Source organism: Melanerpes formicivorus, unplaced genomic scaffold (genome assembly GCF_026170545.1).
Source record: "Melanerpes formicivorus ecotype bairdi unplaced genomic scaffold, bMelFor1.0.p_v2 SCAF_3, whole genome shotgun sequence".
Taxonomy (NCBI): domain Eukaryota; kingdom Metazoa; phylum Chordata; class Aves; order Piciformes; family Picidae; genus Melanerpes; species Melanerpes formicivorus.
Window position 1 is genome coordinate 13,948,124 of NW_027142355.1, and position 21,008 is coordinate 13,969,131.

Sequence of the window (21,008 nt, forward strand, 5' to 3'; positions counted from 1 at the left end):
AAATATAAGATTATTGGTTTGAAATCACAGATTTATATTTTATTGTTGCTCCTTAGGTTGAGTACTGGGTTTTGTTTTGCTCTTAATTGAAAGGAGGAGCATAAAGGCAGCTATGTGCTTCTCTTTTCAAGATTTGATCAAACTACCACTGCTGTCACAAGAGCCAGATTAGTCCCAGGAGAATAACCCAACAAGCAACACTGTGTAATTTGTGTTGTTTACCTCATTACAAACATCTTGCCCATCAAATAATTTTCAGCACTCCTGCATAGTCTTACATCCAGCTCCCCTGGAAGTGCATCTCTGTGCTGAAAATTTCATAATAGACCAATCAGTATAACTAGCTAATTGTGATAATTGGATTTTTTTTATGTAATTGTCTTCTCTGTTAGATGTTCTTCCTTTGGCTCAGTTCCTTTCACCAAGTTTCTCAAAAGTAGTTTGCTAGAATTAACCTGCTATGATCTTTCTGCTGATTTCTGTTAAGGAGTGAAAAACTCATTTAGAAATTCTTGGCTGCTTTCTATTGATCTCCAAGGGTTAGGTTATCATTCATTTCTTGAGTAGTAGCAGCCTGTGTGCCATCAGCAGAAGATGGTTCATTTAATTTCTGTTTAGATCTTTTTCAAGGCATCAAGTGGCCAAGATGGTAGATAATAAAATAAATACTTTAACACTTGTCCAGCAGTTCTGTATTGTTTTGGAAGCTTGTATGCATAGACTCCATTTCTTTTCATTTGCTTAAACAGAAACTTTTTATTTTAATGTCTTCTGTTTACTGCCATCATCAATTACTGCTACCAGAATTACTGCTGGCTTTGCTTTGCACTCTCTCTTTGGTTTTATAACTCATTTTAGTCAGTCATAGGTGTGTTCACAATGCAGAGCTCTTGCAATTAGCCCCTGCAGTTCCTCTGAGGTTTTGTGTCACCCTTTCTCAATTAACCTGGTTCTGTGGTTAACCTTTTGGCAGGGTGAGCTACTGTAAGGTGTAGATAGGAAAACCTACCTAGAATAGTTTTACAGCAGAGCAGGTCAATATATTGGGTACCCTCAGGTGGCCAAGACTGCCTGTGCACCTATAGTATCCATTATTAGTTTCATTTGGTGATGATAATTTCAAATTATCCTGTGTCTCCAGATGAAAATATGAAAGCAAACCACCAAGATATTATCAGTGTCACCTTGGCCAGTGTTAGCCATGTGAGGAAGCTCAGAGCTGCACCCCAGACTGAATCTATTTTATTCTCATGACATCATCCAGGAGGGCTTTGCTCAGCTGGGAATAAACGACCAAATAAAACAAAGCAGCAGGCATAATTCAAGACCAGAATCATATGACTGTACCCTGTGTGAGCTTTTTGAGGGTCAAGGGATTCTTGGCAGATTTTAGTTGCCACCAGAGGTGCAAGTTAACGAAACTTCAATCGCACAATCATTCACCTTCCAGAAATCAGTCTGGCCATGTGATGTGGCCTACTTGAGTCTACAAATGAGCTATGGACTCAGGCTGCAACACAGGCAAAGCAAAATGTTCTGAGAAAGAAAGCAATGGACATTAATCTGTGCTGAGTTTACCCTGAACTGGCTAGAAAGAAGGGAGAGGTGATGAATGGAACTGGATTTAAATTCATCTATCATTTTACTAAATTAACAAACAAACAAACCCATGATATTTTAATTCACAGCTCATAAATCTTGTTACTTATGTCCAGCTAGATCATTTGCATATTTCAGATTTGTCTGGAAATCTGTCAGAAGGATCATGAATGTACAAGTGAGACACATAAAAACATAAATATTACTTAAAACACAGGGATCATTTTATAACTTACCCAAGGTTTCTTTTCTGATACCATTTTATGCATGGATATGGATAGGACAGGAGCCCAGGCTGAGAGAGCTGGGTTTGTTCAGCCTTGAAAAGAAAGGCTTAGGGGAGACCTTATTGCCATGGACCAGTACATAAAGGGTGGCTACCAGGAGGATGGAGACTCCCTTTTTATGAAAACTCTTTATTCACTGCTGGGGAGATTCCCATTGGACTCCAGAAGAATATGTTCTCCCATGAGAACAGCTGGTCGCTGCAATCATCTCCCAGGGGAAACAGTGGAGTCCCTGCTGTACATTGGACAGTTTGAAGACTCAGCCTGACGTGGTGCTGGGCCAGCTCCTTTCAACTGAACTATCACCTGGAAAGGTTTAACCAGGTGAGCCTTGGGTCCCTTCCAACTTGGCATTCTGTATTTTTTTAGAGAATTAGAAACAGGAAGTGTGTTGCCAGTTCTCTATTCTGCAGGACACTGCCATGTTGCAGCTGCCTCTTTGATGACTGCAGGGATATGCCCTATGCATCCTCCCTCCAGCTTTGCCCTACCTGCAAAAGCTTGTGGCAGCATGACACTGCACTGGGGCAGGGTTGTGCCAGGCATGGGGCACGAGGGTCACCTCTGTAGGGACATTGTCTTTGCCCTGTGTCCTGCCTTGCCATGGGCAGCTTCATATCATATAGAACCATCTTCTAGGCTTGTTGATGCGCAAACAATGTGCCCTTGCGGCCAAGAAGGTAAATGGCATCCTGGTGTGCATGAAGAAGAGTGTGACAAGCAGGCCAGGTTATCCTCTGCCTCTTCTCTGCCCTTGTGAGGACTCTTCTATAGTGCTGTGTCCAGTTCTGGGTTCCCTGGTTCAAGAAGAACAAGGAACTGCTTGAGAGTGCACAGCAAAAAGCTTTGAAGATGATTGGAGACTAGAACACCTCTCTTATGAGGCAAGGCTGATGGACCTGGGTTCTTTAGCCTGGAGAAAAGACTGAGAGGGGATCAATGCTTATAAATACTTAAAGGGTGAGTATCAGGAGGATGAGGCCAGCTTTTTTCAGTGGTGCCCAGTAACAGGACAAGAGGTAGTGGGCACAAACTTGAACACGAGGGGGAACTTCTTTAATTTGAGGGTGGTAGAGCACTGGAACTCACTTTCTCAGGGACGTGGTGGAGTCTCCATCTCTGGAATCATTCAAAGCCTGACTGGGTGATGTTCTGTACAACCTGCTTTAGGTAAACCTGCTCTGGCAGGGGGTTTGGACTAGGTGATCTCCAGAGGCCCCTTCCAGCCCCTAATCATTCTGTGATTCTGCGAAACATTAAAAAAGGTGAAGTTAACAGTAAGTTCAATGTTATCCTTGTTGTGCTATTTCCTATGCAGTAGTAACTGGTGTTGGACATTAAGTATGTCTGCTCCCAGTGGAAGTACCATATTTAATATCATCATTGTCCCTCGTTCTTTGTGTTGTAGGCTGGAAAAAGACAGTTGGTAAGCTGGGATCTGGACACGACCTGGGTGGATTTTGTCCAGTTTTACATCCAGATAGGGGGAGAGAGCTCTTCATGCAATAGACCAGACAGCAGAGAAGAAGGTGTGCTGCTGCAGTACAGCAACAATGGTGGCATCAACTGGCACCTACTAGCAGAAATGTATTTCTCAGACTTCAGCAAACCCAGGTATAAGTTTGGCCTAAATTAAATCCATGCTTCATCAACTCTTTAAAATAAAACTGTTTCTCAGTTTATGAAAACATGAATAGTAAGTCAAGTTATGATGCTTAGAAGCCTTTTCCGGGCTGCCACAGTAAGCTCCTTTCACTAGGAAGAAAAAAAACTAATGGATGGCTCTAAAAACCTGAAGTAAAATATGAAGTTTCCAATCACCTCCCATGTGAAACATGACTAAAATGCTAATATCTGCAAAATATTAGCAAAAATACAGAATTTGCCCCATAGAGATGTAGAAATATGCCCTTTCCTCTGACCCTCTGAACATATATTAATGTCACATACAAGAAAAACTCTCTTAAAGCAAGCAGAAACTATGTTCAGCATTTCACATTGGCTGTAATGGAGATTGTCAGTGAACATTTATATTGCATTTGTCTGCATAAGCATTAACATTGTTTCTGTTGCCTGCAGCTGATGTCTTTCAATATGCAAACAATTTTATCTTCCCATCTTGTCATTGCAATGAACATTTTCAGAAAGACTTCTGGAACTCAGCAAATTGTCCTTTTCTAAAGGTGATCTAGACACTTGAAAGTATAAACCCATTGGGATAGAATAGAATAGACTAGGCTAGACTAGAATAGAATATTTCAGTTGGAACGGACCTACAATGATCTAGTCTAAATGCCTCTTAAACACTGGTAGTCTTTGAGGTATGTACCACTTCTCTATAAAGCCTGTTCAGCATTTGACCAACCACTTGGTAAATAAATGCTTCCTACTGTCCAGTCAAAACCTCTTCTGACACAACTTTGAACCATTCCCCTGCATCCTATCACTAGATACCAAAGAAGAGCTCAGCACCTCCCTCTCTGCTTCCCCTCCTCAGGATGTGGTAGAGCATAATGACATCACCCCCCAGCCTCTTTTCCTCAAAGTCCAAAATCTTTAGCCATCCCTCATAGGTCATTCTTTCCAGTCCTTTCACCAACTTTGTTGCCTCCTTCTCTGGATGCATTCAAGAACCTTAACATAATTCTTAAATTGTGGGATCCTGAATTGCACATCATGAACCTGCTCATCCCACAGGTGGCCAACCTGTCCATAAAGATGCTGTGAGGAACAGTATCAAAATCCTTACTAAAATCCAGAAAAAATAGACCCACCCTTCATCCACTAGGTGAGTGGTTTAGCCTCTGCTTTATTGAAATTACAGGACACATCCAGCAAAGAAACTACACACTGAAACCTTCATCACTGGACTGTCCAATAGATTAATTCTAAATAAAACATTTAACTCTCAGAGTAACCACGAGTGATAGTCCTTACTCAATACAGCTATGGGTATTTCTTTTATTGCTGCTTCAGATGTGCTCCAGATGTTATTTTCTAACACATAAATCTAGGAATCCTCTGGAAAAGAAGGTTCCCTGTAACCCTGAACAGTTCTTCCACCTCTCTCTGCCTAACCAGCAAGAGAAGCAGTGTTCATGGTACAAAAGAACAGATGGTATAAAGAGTACCAAAAGAGACATAAAATGCACATAAGGTGTCTGAAATACAACTGCACAGGTAACTAATTACTGTACTTTTTAGCATATATATGGTTAGGTTTGAGACTTTAGCTTTATCTTTTTGTAAGGTGTTTCCTAACTCAAACATAAAGCAAACTATCTGAGAGGTTCTGAAGTTATAAGAATTCATATAGGAGGGCTGAAATAGTTCTATCCACAGCAGAAAACTCTGCTGCACAATCTATTGCCTTGCAATACAATGATGCTTTTGTCTACAAATAGACCCAACCAGCAGAAGAGGAAGAGAAATTAATTTTGCCAGCACATTTCAGTGTTACTTGCTGGCACCAGAAGACTTGCTGAACATGGCTCAGGTGAACAGTTTAATTCATAGTTGAAGACTTCAAATCAGCTCCTTATTGTGCTAGGCAATATGGTAACAGAGAATGAAAAATAACCATTGTTTTAATGACTTTCCATTCTCCACAGACAAGAAGGACAAAGGAGGTTTCTTCATGCATGTTTCTTCATGTGTGTAAATAGTTGTCCAGATAGGTAGAAGACTCCTGAGGATGTCTGTATGCAAGACAGATGCTGGCTTTCCTACCTTGTTTCCCTCTTCAGTGGTATTTCTCCCATTTCTCTTCAAAAGATGTTCCCTAAAGTTCTGCTGAATTTCCACTCTTCAGATTTGTCTACCTGGAGCTGCCAGCTGCAGCCAAGACACCTTGCACCAGGTTTCGCTGGTGGCAGCCTGTGTTCTCAGGGGAAGGCTATGACCAGTGGGCCATTGATGACATCATCATTTTGTCAGAGAAGCAGAAGCACATCATTCCTGTTGTGAATCCCACTTTACCACAGGTAATAAACTGTAGGCTTTCCCACAAAACAGGAGCCACCCTATCTCTGTAGACTTTTCTCTGAAGACATTGGATATATTTAAAGAAAAAGTTCTAGTGTTTGCAGCTCTGTTTCTCTGTGTGGGATTCACTTGGTCCTTATCACAAACCCTTCAGGCTCCCAGTTCTTGTGACAGAGGATATAAGGGTGTATCTCCTCAAAAATTTAAATCATAAGTTCTGAAGATTACCAATTTTTGAGAATGATAGGAAAGACAAATTGCAGAATTTGAGAGATTATCATTTGAGGAAGTATTTTAAAGTTACCCTGCAAGGTGTTAGTACTTGTTGTTGCTTTCCTTTTCACTCCTAACAGAACTTCTATGAAAAGCCAGCTTTTGATTACCCTATGAACCAGCTGAGTGTGTGGTTAATGTTGGCAAATGAAGGGATGACCAAAAATGAAAGTTTCTGTTCTGCCACCCCCTCTGCCATGCTCTTTGGTAAATCAGATGGAGACCGATTCGCGGTGACTCGAGATTTAACTCTGAAGCCTGGATACGTCCTGCAGTTCAAGGTATGATTCCTTCAGTAAGTCCCTGCAGAACATCAGTCAAACTGCCCTTAGTCAATACTTGCAAGGTGTCACTGGAGCCACAGGTCAGAACAAGGTGATAAATTACAGCATTGTTAAGAACAATGAGCTCAGGTATGAATCCCTGCAGCATAAAATGCCATGCCACTCTCTAAAAGCATAGCCAAGACCTTGGTGCAGGAGTACTTTTCAACCCCCGGGAGGAGTGTCAAAGCTGGTTGTTCTTCGGCATGTTTCTGAAGTGAGTTGAACGGTCACTGGATTCAAGTCAGTACTAGGAAATGTTGCAGCACTGTCAAGGGAAGAAGGATTTCTGCCATCTGGGGGTCTGTGACTACAAAAGCTCCAATGTGGTTTGTGTACACTTTTTGTATTTTAGACTATTTAAGGCCTTACAAGCTGCTCTGGGCTCCAGTATGAATTTGTCATATCATTTCCTTTTATTGTATCAATGAATATAGACTTCAATTAGCATTCTTTTCTTTAAAGGGCTTACAAAAATTTCAATGGTCTGACAACACATTAGAAATTGGGTTCCAAATAAAGTGTATCTGCTTTGACAAGCTCTTGTTGCTGAACCCTAATCAAAATTTTATTGAGTTTATAATGAAATCCCATCAGTGAATTCTGGAGGTTGGTTGCAATGCAATTTTAATGAGCTCACCACAAATACATGGTCCTTACATAATTGGTGGATACAGACACTGAATAATTTATGAGTGGAATTATTAAAAGAGATCAGATGTTTACAGGAAGCTTTTCAAATGTAATTCCCAGAGTTCTATAAATAGGAAAGTTAGTTAGAAATAGTGGAATTTGTAAAATAATCTCATTTCCTCTAAAAGTTATGCTAATGAAATGCTATCCAAACAGACAGATTGCAGGACAGTTGCTGAGTGTTGCTTGTAGTTTTGTACTTTAAGCTGTCTATAACCCAAACATGTTTCAATATATAAATACCAAGTAGCCTGGAAAAGATGCCGTTTGCCTCCTCACCACTTCCCTTCAGTGGCCAAGTCTACCATTCTGTAGGTTTGATGATCATCAACATCTCAATAATTATTTAGTCTAAGAAAGTACTACTTAAAAGTATTTCATCCACCTTCCATTGCCAAAACACTTGACAATGTAACATAAATATGCAAAATAAACAAAATGTGTCAGAGAATAATAAGTTCTTCTTTATAAAGGCTGTTACTCAAGGCCCAAATCTGGGCCATTTTTGGACAGCTTTGAAACTGGCCTGCACATCAATGTGGTGATGCTCTTTGAATGCTCTAATTTTAAACACATGGTTAAAGTTTTCCTGACGTGGTGAAATTTCCATTTTAAAGAGCTGCCTGGAATAGTTTTGCATTGATAAACTCAAAGACAGTAATTTGTCAACATTATTTCATTTTACATTTGACATTCAACAGCTCAAATAGAATTTCTACAATAAAATAATGAAAATTAGTATTTTTCTTATAGCTTGAAAAAAACAAAAATGAAAATGAAAACTTTAAGCCAGCAGCTGATCTTTTTCTTGGTTGCATTCTTATTTCACATTTTAATGTGTATTTTTCTACTTTGTCTAATTTTACTCTATTCTGGGGGCCCAGACTGCAGTGCCAACTGTCAGACATCATTCCTGTGAAGCCAATGACTAGGCTCTAGCCCAGGTTCATGGACCAGGGTGACATGGGACCTCAGAGTCAGCCTGATCTTCTGGGCACGTTGGCTGAACTGTAGATGAGAGGATTCTTACAGGGTCTAGCTCTTCCCACCCCTCCTGGGTGCTTGTGCAAAGTCTTGCTGTTTGTGGCCTGCTATCCACCAGAACCTTTGAAAAGTTCTCAGCACATTTCAGTGTGCTCAACCCAGCAACCTCAATGAGGATGGGAATTCATATAGAGAAATGGCATACAGATGGAGGAAACAGACTTCAGGCAGGATTCAGAGCAAGTTTCAGAGCACTAAGCCTCTCAGACCAGAATGCCAGAGGTGATTTGCAGCCAATACCAATAATAGTACAGGTTTCTTCAACTCACATCTGATGCTCTGCTTTCTTGCAGCTGAACATTGGCTGCACCAACCAGTACAGCAGCTCTGCTCCCGTTCTCCTTCAGTACTCACACGATGCTGGGCTCTTCTGGTCACTGGTGAAGGAGGGCTGCTACCCTGCATCTCCGGGCACAAAGGGTTGTGAGGGGAGCTCACGGGAGCTGAGTGAGCCAAGCGTGTATCACACAGGAGACTTTGAGGACTGGACAAGGATTACCATTGTTATCCCCAGGTCACTTGCAGCCAGGTACTGTACATCCTAAATCAGTGATGCCAGTGGTACTTGTGGATTAGCTGCCTCTTCTTTGATGCTACTTCAAGAAGAAGTTTCAAGCTGCAAATCAAAGCGGTGTTAAAAATTGTCAGATCTGGGAAGAATTTATGTTTATGTTTATGGTCTCCACGGAGAAGCTTCCTGGTTTAGAGGTGTCATAATTGTCTACAAAAGTAAGCTACAAGGCAACAAGGCGCCCAGAACATTTTTGTTTTACATGCCTTTCTTCATCATAGTCTTGATACATCAGTTAGGGCAGGGGCACCGGTGAGAGAGTGATAAGTCACTTGAATCAATTAAGCCAAATTGAATCAAATAAGTTGATTAATTTTATGTTTACCACTGGGCAAAGAAACCTTAGAAGGGTATTTGAGCTGCTGCATCATGTGCTGTGTCATGGAAGGCATCTGAAGCAGCAAAAGTCAAAGGAGAATGGAACGGTAGGTGTGCTCATCTTCAAGTCTGTCCTCACCATCATGTTAATATATTGAGATGAGAAAACATCAGACAGTGGAAGATGCAAATAAGCCTGGAAATCAGGAGACTTTTCTCAGTCTTACTTGGGTTTAGCTGAAAGTCCTCACTCCCTTTTCTTGCTTTTATCCCATCAGTAAACTGCCCTGGTCTATCTGCTGCCTGCACCAAGCACTGCTCACACAGCCAGCAGATATCCCCTGAGCCCCTGGCCATGTACCCCCACTGCCCCCTGCCTCTCGCCCCACAGGCAGCAATCCCATGCTGCCTCTGGGTTTCGGCTTCATCCTTCTGTCACAGGCTCCTCAAGCCCCTGAACAGATCTTGAGTATGTGGCATGTTGTACAGCAGGGGAGCTGGTGCCTTTGCTGCAAGGAGCTGAAATAGCAACATGTACCATAACAAGTTTGTCTTTTCTTCAGTAATTAGCCAATAAAAGCAGGTGCCAAACTGCACAGATCTGACACCAGCTGATGTGATTTACCCAAAACAAGCACTGCAGAATCAATAGCAGCAATCTGTTTGGCATTATGTTCAGTAATGTGATCAGGAATAAGAATCTCATGTTAATGTATCAGAAATATAAGTATTGTGAGCACAATGAGGCCCTCAGTGTATTGAAAACTGATTTTATTGTGGGACACTTTGGAAATCATGGTTTATGGGATGGGTTATCTGGAGAGCATCCCATTTCATCATCTGGTACAGAGCACTGGCTCTGTGATGACTGCCAACCAAAACCCATTGTGTAGCAGGAAAAAAAAAAGAAACAGATTTCATATATTTTAGGCAGAGTAGCAAGGAGGATCTTAGTCAATCCATTGGTGTTCCAGTGAGATTTTAAATATATTCCCCTCTCTGGAGCTCCTATAAGATGATTCAGCTAGAAGTTCAGGGCTGAAAATTAGTAACCAAAATATTTCTCCTTCAACATATTTCCTGTGGAATGGGTCAGCTGGAGTACCCTAATGCAGGCTCAGTTAAGTTCCTAGAGCAGTGTCAGTTCTGCAAGTTAAGGATTAGATCACTGTTTTCCAGAAATTTCCTGTTGTCATTCAGGAAAAAGAATGTAGTATTTCCATCCATGCAGGATATTATATTTGGGTGGTTTTTTTTTTGAAGTGGGTGATTTTTCTTGTACCCAAATGACTTGAAGGTGTTTTACTCAAAATTAAATAATCACTGCCATTGCTGAGCTCTTTTCACAAGTGCTGTAAGAAACAGAGTTCTGGGATTTTAACATGTAATTAGCAATTCAGGTTGAACTGAGTAATGAAAGGCACCTTTGGTGTCTAATCATTCAATGGTGCTGATAAAAATAGGTGTCTGTTCTTTGCATCGCAATGGTGGGTTTGGGCCAAAGAAATAAAGTCAAAATACATCAAAAAAGCTGGAAAAAAAAAATCTCCTGAAGTGAAATTGCACAAAATGCAGGATGTCAGAAATATTTTCTAGGCATTCATTTGCATCTCATTTGCAAATGACTAATTTAGGAAAAACTCCTTTCAGTCTTCAACAAGAAGCAGTAGATGCTGAAACTGGGAATAGTAATGTTGTACTCTTCCTGGTTGTTTCTCTGCAGCAAGACTCGGTTCCGCTGGATCCAGGAGAGCAGCTCCCACAAGAGCGTGCCTGCCTTCGGCTTGGACGGCGTCTACATCTCTGAGCCTTGCCCCAACTACTGCAGTGGTCATGGGGACTGTGTCTCAGGGGTCTGCTTCTGTGACTTGGGATACACAGGTAAAACAACCCTTTTGAGGTGAGATTGCAGGGAGTGTTTGTTGAGTTAAAGCTGTAAAGCTGGCGTCTTGTTTTTCCTCCCTGATGTTCTAGACAAATATATGGTGACATGGATTTCATGGGCTGCCAGCAAGAATCTTTTCATTTTGTTAAATAAAATTCAGCACAGGCAACACAGAGCAGCTGAAGGCAGCAGACACTGGTGATGTTTCTGGCAGCCACAATCTTTGACCATCACTAGCTGCAGGAATGAGAAGGGACTAGTGATAAAAGGGAAAACAAAATAAAATGCTATGAACTGAAAAAGTCCACTTAAAAGCCTTTGGATCATCTTCAAATCATTTGCTGCTGTTTTTGAATCCCCTGGCCATCAGATGGCACAGGACCAGGAGGGAACATATGTTCTGATAGGCCCTTCTGTGGAAAATTCTGCTCACTTTTGGTTTCAGGGGCTTTTATGCTGAAACTCAAGAAAACTCCCACCTAAACTCAATGGGAAAGAACCCAATGATTAACACAACTAGTTACATGCTGCACACTTTCCAGCCTTCCATAGCAGCAAAGCAATAAGCCAACATCTTTTGTTCACTTCATTTAAAAGTCCACAAAAGGATAATACTTTGTGTACATAAAAAGCCTTATCAACCCAAATCATGGCTGCTTTTCACCAAGTGAAATAAGCCATCTTAAAATTCCAGGGCATGGGGCTTATTCTGCCTGTGGATGCCTGTAAAGCTGCCTTAAAAGGGTTCCATACTGCTGCACGGCATTTTATTAGAGAAGTGCAATGCTTTGTCACATGTGGATGCGACAGAACCAGCTGCCAGTGTACTGTCTATGACCTTTATTCTGTTCAGTCTCACCAAAGCATCTCCCCTTTTATTTTTTTTCTTGAAGCATCACATGGAACCTGTGTGTCTAATGTACCTAACCACAGTGAGATGTTCGACAGGTTTGAGAGGAAGCTAAGCCCTCTGTGGTACAAGATAACAGGAGGGCAGGTGGGGACAGGCTGTGGTGTGCTCAGTGATGGAAAATCTCTGTACTTCAATGGACCTGGCAAAAGGGAGGCAAGGACTGTTCCGCTGGACACCACGAACATCAGGTCAGTCCTCAGCGTTGCTCCTCACAATTATCTGTGTATTTGTGTTGTCCTCTCTCTGCCTCTGCAAGTGTAGATGTGAGAACGTGAGAACATGAGAAATGTTCTTCTGGTAATCACAATCTGTACAAGAAATCTTCATGGCAGAGAAATTCTTTAGTTGTTTATTCTGATGTACTGTCTCTCTGACAGAGAGTATTTAGGTTAGGAACACGGGAATAGCAGCATTAAAAAAGGAAATCCTTCTCCTTGTAAGCACGTGTTGCATTCTATTCTAGATGAACAGGCAGAAGCTGTGGTCTTGAGAATACACAAAATACAGGACTCTGCCCATAGCTGGACAGAAAACTCTCTGTCCCCTGACTGCCTTGCCAGATGTTGTGAATTAATCCACTTGTCATAAGTGTTAATAAATAGGATGTGAATTGTTTCCGTGCAGACGAGAGGCTAACAAGCCTTCACCTCTCTCCCTGCTGCCACTGAATCCTGTGCTGCTGGTAGCAATTACCGTTTTTCTCTCAAATTGTCTAATTGATTAATGTAATTAAGCTAAACAAAGGGTCATTAATTCTAACCATTATTTAGCCTGGTGTTTGCTGCTGCTTTTTCTAGTCCCGTGAGGGATCACACACCTGAAACCTTGCCCATCCTGCAATTATATCAGTTAGCTCACTCAGATATTTCTCCTGGCAAACTGCTCCAAGTGTAGGTGTTACCACGATTTTCTGCATGATTTGATTTGTGGGGTGACTGAGCAAAGCCTCAAAGGCTCTTCAGCTCCTTAGGGGTGCTGCAGGTTTGGGCATATTCCTAGCTGCCCCTTGGCACCAAGCAGAATAACACCAGCTTCCTTTCCTCTGTCCTCTGTGTGTCTGACAAATAAGTGAATTATTTATATAGTTAGGTAAATTACTTAATAATGAAATTAAATTAATTGCTTGACAAATATGCTTTAGACAAGTTTGTATTTGCGCTGGTACTCTGGGAAGATCTGAGCACTTCTGTTCCACTGTCTTTTTAAGTCTCATTTTATTAATTCTGTGAAGCACACTACATCATCTAGAAGTCTGTATTCAAACTGTGGGTTTGGGTTATTCCTTCTTTCCTGAAGAAATCTTTTTTAGAAAAGAAAAGGATTTCCGTTAGCTTTAGGATTACTTTGAAACAACTTCAATGCCAGATCTTCATACTTATAGCTTTCCCTTTTTACAGAGAATGAACCATTTTAAAAGCCAGATTTCATAAAATACCGATCAGTGCTCTTTCTTGACCTATTTAATCTATCACTGCTTCTGTTTTGGACAAGAACAGTCTTAAAACTGTCCCAAGATTGTAACTGGCCAGAGGGACACCTGATAAAAACAACTAAGATCCCTCTTCTGAGCATGTGTTCACCGTGTGAGCTGCTCTCCTGCTGCAACCGATCATTTGCCCCACTTTCCCCACTCCCCCCTCCCCCCCAAAAAAATTAAATTCAACATTTCCTTTTTTTTTACAAGCAGCACAGTGAGCAGGTTAACTTCCTTGAACAATTCAAGCTTGAAGCCACATCCCTAGGCTGTTTACTAGCCAGAACAAACACATTGGTCTTCTCAAACACCAGTGGGACTAATATTGATTTTTTGCTTTCTTCAGCCACCTATGTACTCAGGGCCAGTATCCACTTCATGCTGCTTGACTAGAACACAGGCTCCTTAGGCTGCAGTGATTACCCCAGGCTGCTTTTATGTTCAGAGGAGAGAATAGCTGCTTCAAAAGGGCAATACAGCTCAGCCTAAAACTGCAGCTAGCACCCAGTGCTTTGTCTTCTGGAAACATGTCTTTTTTTCATTAATTAGCAGGCAATTTGGCTCGGTCACATGAAACTCAGAGATTCAGCTTCAGACACCTTCCTTAGAACAGATCCATCCCACTTTAATGTTTGGGACCATCTGTAAAATTAACTGGTTGTTTTTTCACTAGAAGCAAAGGCAGACTGTCTTTGATTGTGTGAGGGCTTAACTGAAAGACCCATACCTGAACAAGAAAATAATTCCTCAGCTTAGAATTCTATTTTCTATTATTTGAGCTCAAATTAATGTCACTTGAAAGAAGAGATTAGAAGGAAGGACTTTCTCCAATGTTGGTATTACTTTTTGCATTCAATAATGTCTTGCATAGAATTGGGTTATCTTATGTGGGGTCATCTTAGCCCCTGCACAGTTATCTTTTACTGGGGATTTTTTTTGGGGGGGGACTGGCTAGGGCGTTTTGATGATTTAGTAAACAGCAGGAAAATATGTATTGAACGACATACCATTAGATATGTGGATTGAGGGTTGTGAATAGGAAGGCTGAACTCCTGCAGTAGATTTTTAAGCTGCTTATTTTTCAGGTTAAGTGTTTGCCCAGGCCTTTTAAGATCTCCTTTCATTAAATCAGGCATGGAAGAGCTAAAAACTGAAAAATATTGCAAGATACTAAAGTTTCATTTTCATTTTGAATTCTTGCAGGTCTGCCTATGCATATTGCCAGTCATCTTGCTTCAGTAGTTACAGCTTTTTGAATGGAAAGCATACATTTTATATAAGAATGTAAAGAGTTGTTATTCTTTTTTGCATGAAAGACAAAGCCTCCTTTCCCCTTTGCCCTTCTCTTCCCAGAGGAGCAGGCTCCATGGGAGCTTGGTGCCCCAGGTTTGTCATGGGCCAAAGATCTCCCAGCCCAAGCTGTGCGGTGCTGCTCAGGGGAGCAGCTCAGCAGCGCAGTGCCAAACTCAGGAGCCATGCTAGGAGCACTGAAAACTAAAGCCGGCTCCCTGGAGCTAAGGCCTGCAGGTGTTTAGCACACACATGATGTGCTGTTGTAATCTCAGCTTTATCTGGCCTGTTCTCTCCTCATTACTTTATGTGACTGCATTTGTTTTGACAGACATGAGGAGAGTGTCCTATGACACTAAGAGAGCTGCACATGCCAAAATTAGTTTCACCCAGCCATTTTTTGGCTTCCACTTTGGAAACTCCTGAAACCTCTCCCTCTCTTCTCTTTTGTGTGGACCAGTGCGCCAAAGGCACAATTTCACCAGTGGTATTCCCATGCTTCTTACTGACAATTCCATACCTGGAATGCACTTTGGTTACTGATGAGCTACTGCCTCCCATTCTTAGGGCCGGTCCCTTGTTACATTTGCACACAGTGCCTACCAGGCAGCTAGATAAAACCCATGGTATTTATAATTTATTTACTTATGTTTCAAAGTGACTTGATAGCTGACTTGGTTCCTGTCCCTGCTGCAGACCCCATTGCTAATGACTGTGCAACCATCCCAGAGAGCTGCTCTGGGTCAGCCACTTACAGGTCAGGTGGGCTGATTCACTCTTCTGCACAAAGTGGTGTTTGTAGGTTTTTTGGTATTTTTTTTTTAAACCAATATTTACATTGGGCAAATAAAAAAAGATCATTTCATCATAGGACTGTAATTCTTTTCACCTCTGCGGTCTGGTGTTTTATTGCATGTTGAGACAACAGAGCTGCAGCAAACCATAGGAACCACTGGGCTAAATAATGCAATACTGTGAGCTTGTCTGTTCTTGAACTACCTGTGGGGCTGTAATATAAAAGAGGCTGATGAGTCTATTCAGGCTTGTCCTAGTCCCTTGAATACACAAAACATTTCAGGCAGGAATACCATTTTCAACAGCAGAACTGAGTTGTGTTGGTGTTTAGAATCATGACCTTGCATATGTAGCAGTGGCTGAGCAAAACTGGAGTTCTGTCTGCATTGTACTGGCTCTGGCTGTAATTTTGTGGTTGGTCTGTGATTTTACAGATGTCAATGCAAATTGTGACCAAACCCCCTAAAGCAAACACAGTTATCCTTGAGTGATAAATCAAGCCTTGCTTCATCACACAGAGACAAAAATGCAACTCAAAATTAGTACTTAAAATAGAGAAGTTGCCTACAAACAGTAGAATTACTGAAGCCTGGTTTACTCAGTTTTGCATTCTTTTTCCCCCCAAAACCCCTGTTTAGCAATGACCCCACCTCACCCTGTGTGCTTCATCAGGACAGCCCACAGCACAAGTGACAGGCAGTTGCTTCCCCAAAAATACCACATTAACAAGTACTCCAGTAGCCATAACACAGCAGGGAGGCATCACCCTAAGCCCGAAACTGGCTAGGTGACAAGAAAGTAAATGACATCACCAAGCTGCAGTATGGAGGTCTCAGCACGGAGACAAGTCCAGGTTCACTGCTCTGTGCTGGCACTGTTTTGGGCATGCAATGTAGACAACCCATGAAGAAGGCATAGATAAGGGAACAATGGTATTCTTGGTCATCTCAATGCTCTTTACATGAATTATGACCAAGTAAGACTCAGATGAATGTTGGAGACATGCAGTGAAAATTTGGTGAGTGAACAGCAAGACATTAATTGCTGTTGTATAGCAAATAGTGTACCTCTGAGAGGAATAGTGAACTACTCTGGAACCACAGACCACAGATAAAAATACCAGATCAGCAAGGATACCAGGGCATCACTGTAATTAGGAAAAAATCCAGAATATTCTGGATCACAAAGATGAGTTAATTACTAATTCATATCTAGCTAAATAGGGATGTTCCAGGGTAATTCAAGGTTCTGACAATATAACCAGTGACACTGTCTCAAAGAGATGTTGTGGGTTTAGAAAGACTACAGAAAATTATTATGAGAAACATCAAGGACATGGAAAATCTTTCATGCAGAGAGACAAATGAAAAGGTTGCCATGGTTTGCAGTAGAAAGTGATAGAAAAGGTAGGGAAGTGATAAAAACACTGACTACAGGGAAGGCTGCAGGAAAGGCAGACCAGGAACACTTTTTCCCCCATCTCATGCTGTGAGACCAAGAGGATATTCTGTTAAATCAAAATGTGTAAGTTCGTGTTCAGAGGGTCTGCTTCACAAAATGTCCCATGAGTGCTCTTGGCTAAAAATCATTTACATCAATAATTTAAGAACAAAAAAAAAAGGAGTTGGTGGTTTAGTAAGGATATAATAATGTTATTTAAACTCTGGGACTTTATTTTAAAGTTTAAACTATTTCCAATTACAAGAGGTCAATGTAGAACCTGATGTAAGGGGCAGATTTGCTTGCTTTGGAGATTTTGCATCTTTGGGTGAAAGCAGGAACTGCTAAATTCTGATGTCCAGTCCAACAATACATTTACTAGGCACAGGATCAATAAACCACAGGGCTGTCTTCTATCCACAGTTCTCCCCCGTTGACTATGGCCATACTTGATTTCACTGGCAACATCGCCTGGCCAATTAGCCTGGAATAAAGACCTAACTGCAAACACCACTTTAGTTAAGAGAGGACAGTTCTACTGCCTGATCTAGTACTATCAGAACATGATCACACTTCTCTTCTACCCCGATGTTTTCAACAGGCTAGTTCAATTTTATGTACAAATTGGAAGCAAGGCCATTGGTAACTCCTGCAACAGACCAAGAGCCAGGAATGAAGGTAAAGCCTCTTTTCTTAATAATAAGTTTTTGTGGTTTGGTTTTTCTGCAATATTTTTCCCTTTTGCTGCTTTTAAAAAATCAAAGACTGTTTTATTTTTAACATAAATCTATTACCTCTTCAATTTTCATCTATGGTGGGGAAAACTATTTCCTTTTGTTCCACATTGTATTTATAATGATTTCCACCAAACTTAACAGTGATCTGTCAGTAACAGTAACTGAAGGGGCCATAGTGGTTTAAGAAAGACAACTTTTACAGGACTAAGTGTATCATCTGTTATTAGAGTACTTGGTAGTGTTGGAAAACAGGTAAAGTTACAAGCACACAGGGATTTCTTCAGGCTGAAGTAAAAGGAATAAAATTCAAGTTCACAATAAAGTGGGAAAGCCTCTATTTCTGGCCTGAAGAAGGGCTGTGTGCCTGGAAACCTGTTCAGCTTCTCAGCTACACCAGTGGGTGCAATAAAAGATTGCTTTTCAGATTGCTTTCCAACTCAAGCTCATGTATAATTTACCTGAAATGCAAAAGTCTAAGAATATAGCTAAAATATGCATCTAGTTTAAAGAAATTAATCTCTCCCAGATGTGTCCTTTCTTTTTTTACCCACATGCTTAGAGTTATTGAGGAGGAAGGTGGGTGATATTTGTGTTTGTGAAGGATCAGCTGAGTTTTGGGAGCAGATTTGTCATGTAAAATGGTCTAGTTGTGTGATGACAGGCCACTAACATCTGATAGATGAGAAAACTTTGTTTTCCTCTCAGTAAAAGTCATTTAACTTCAGTGGACTGATTCCTGCTACATATGCATTGGTAACAACTTCCAACTGCTGTCTTTCAGCACAGGTTATGCAAGGGTTTGATTCTCCTCTGATTTGCACCAGTAGGACACAAGCACTTCCATTATCTTTGAGCATACTAAAGTGTAAGAGTTTAAATAAAAATATGCACAAGTGGTTCTCTCTTTTGTTATCCCCTTCAATGAGCTTCTAAGTGACTTCACAATCCTGCTCTATCCTGGCATTTGCCATACTGTGTGTTGGGTATGACAACTAACTTAAATTATTTAAATATCACAATAATTACTTTTTAAGGATGCTGTGAGCTTTGCAGAGGTAGAATGAGCATCCAGAACTACCGTTACTGGGAGCCCAGCTGTCAGAGTTACAACACGGTATCCTACATAAACTTCAAGGATACCTGACATGAAATAAATGCTGCCTACATGAGGAAAGCCACGTTAATTCCTATCACTTCTGTGGTTCCATCACTAGTTCACTGAGGATGCAAAAGATATATCTTCTGAGTTTGGTGAAGACAAGCAAGATAACATATGGCAGCTGGTGAGCCCACATGACCTGTGTAGTAGGACTTCATCTATCAAAATGGTCCTAGACCAAGAGATGACAAAGGCATAGGGGAGATGCCAAAAGTCAGGTGTATTGGACAGGGGTTGGCACCTCCTGAGTGCAGGGTGGAGAGCTGCCCCTCTTTGCTCTGTGCTGTTAGACTAGCTGCCTTTCTTCCTTTCTTCTTTATAAATACAGGGCTTGTTGTTCAATACACAAATGACAATGGGATCACCTGGCACTTGCTGCGGGAGCTGGACTTCATGTCATACCTGGAGCCCCAGGTGGTCTCCATAGACTTACCTCGGGAGGCTAAGACCCCTGCCACTGCCTTCCGCTGGTGGCAGCCACAACATGGTAAGCAAGACACCATCCTAAAGCTTCATTACACAGATTTATACAGTCCATTTGTGACTGCTGCTCAGTGTGGGTATGTTCTGCAGGAACCTCAGCTTGACACAGACACATGGTAAGCAGCTGGGTGCTGAAAGAGTATTCTTAGGCTTTCCTCAGTCACCCTGCAGATGTGATTTTCTTTTATAGTACCAAATATAAGAATTGACTGAAGAGCAGAACTTTTTAATTTTAAAGCAAAGATGTTGACAGATAACAAAAGGGAGGGGAAAAATATTACACAGAAAAGCCTAAGTAAGATTAGAGGATTTACCTGCATGTAGAGTGAGCTGGGATGTAAAATTCCTTACTCATTTTATCATTTTGTTTTTCTATTTTGGAAGAGGAGATAAACTTGGCCTTGATTCTGCCTACCTAGTGGCTCCAATCTCACTGTCTTAATAACATATTCCAAAACAGGGCCTCTGTCCCCTGCCACTTTGGTGTCCCAGCACCCTACTCCACTGCCTTCTGCTGCATTCCAAAGCCCACTCAGCCACTTCCCACATCCTCAGCTGAAAGTAAATCATTGGTGTTGACTGATGGCTCCAGCTGTGTGGGGCACATTGCCACTACGAAAAGTGTCCTGATTAAGTGTCTCACCTTTGTGCAAGGCAGCAGCTACTGCATCCCTGCTAAGGTGATATTCAGAAATACAGCAAAGTGCATTTTAAGAGCAGCTCCCTGGGGAGCAAAGCACAGAGCTTGCATTCAGGTAATTATGGCATGTGGCTTCTTGGATCCCATTTGTACATTTTCTTGCAATGTATGTGCTGGAGTTAATTGTCCTCATTAGGCAAGAGAGCAGATAAGGCAAGATGGGTGTCAAGAAGCCAGTTCATTTGGGAAGAATGATGAGCAGCAACTGGTTCACCACAGACCATCATTCTGCCGCAGTTGTTTGCAATGGAGAGCAGTACAGTGCCAGACCTACTGCTCCCTACCTGTTGCCCTTTCTGTGTCGTTCTGTCCACTTGCTCTGAGAGTACCTGGGTGGCATATGTCCCTGCTGTGAACTGCCACTGTGAGATCACCTAATGGCAGTCCTGTGGCTCCTAGTAAGAGTGAAAGTTTATGACTGGAGCTTGCAATACCACTTTCTATACCAGCACCCATAGGTGACAACCACTCCTCACTACACATATTAGCTCCTCCACAGGCTGTCTTCTCTCTGCCATAATGCAGTGCAGAGTGGCCTTATCCACCATAACTCTGCTCCTCAGAGTGGCAAGACAAAAGTTCTGGCACATCGCTGTGAGCTCACAATGTATTACCAAGACTACTTCTTCTCCTGTGAGGGCAATGATTGCATAGTATGATGGTGTTTTCAGCATGCCAGTAGAAAGGTGAATTGAAGTGAAGGGCTGGTGATGATCATGAACTGAGATACCTGTAGGCTGGAGAGTAAGAGAAAACAGGTTTCCAGGAAGGAGAAGGTGAAGATGATTCCTATGAAAATCATTTGTATCAAAGATCTTCCGTATTTTCCTTTGTGTACTGTAATCTTCCATACAAAAAGTACTTTGGGAATTAGAGGCCTTTCTGATTTAGCCATGGGAAATGGCAGGAAAGTTGTGACCCTTAAAATGGAAATCCCCAATCTAAGGGCTTACAGAGTACCTCATTCAAACACAGAAGAGCATATGATGACTTAGACACTGAAGCCTGAGAAGTGAAGAGGGAAATGCCTACAGTTACCA

The 21,008-nt window shown here is 41.6% G+C and overlaps 1 protein-coding gene across 2 annotated transcripts in view; it reads left to right on the plus strand.

The window, feature by feature from the left end:
- RELN (reelin) overlaps window positions 1–21,008 on the plus strand; it is a 290,574-nt gene that overhangs the window by 216,755 nt on the left and 52,811 nt on the right. For both annotated transcript variants that reach the window (XM_068167080.1, XM_068167089.1), the window contains exons 25-32: window positions 3,295–3,500; window positions 5,698–5,869; window positions 6,224–6,424; window positions 8,497–8,732; window positions 10,816–10,973; window positions 11,871–12,078; window positions 17,491–17,567; window positions 19,114–19,272. In XM_068167080.1, the coding sequence (XP_068023181.1) occupies window positions 3,295–3,500; window positions 5,698–5,869; window positions 6,224–6,424; window positions 8,497–8,732; window positions 10,816–10,973; window positions 11,871–12,078; window positions 17,491–17,567; window positions 19,114–19,272 (1,417 nt within the window). The remainder of the gene's footprint in view (window positions 1–3,294; window positions 3,501–5,697; window positions 5,870–6,223; window positions 6,425–8,496; window positions 8,733–10,815; window positions 10,974–11,870; window positions 12,079–17,490; window positions 17,568–19,113; window positions 19,273–21,008) is intronic.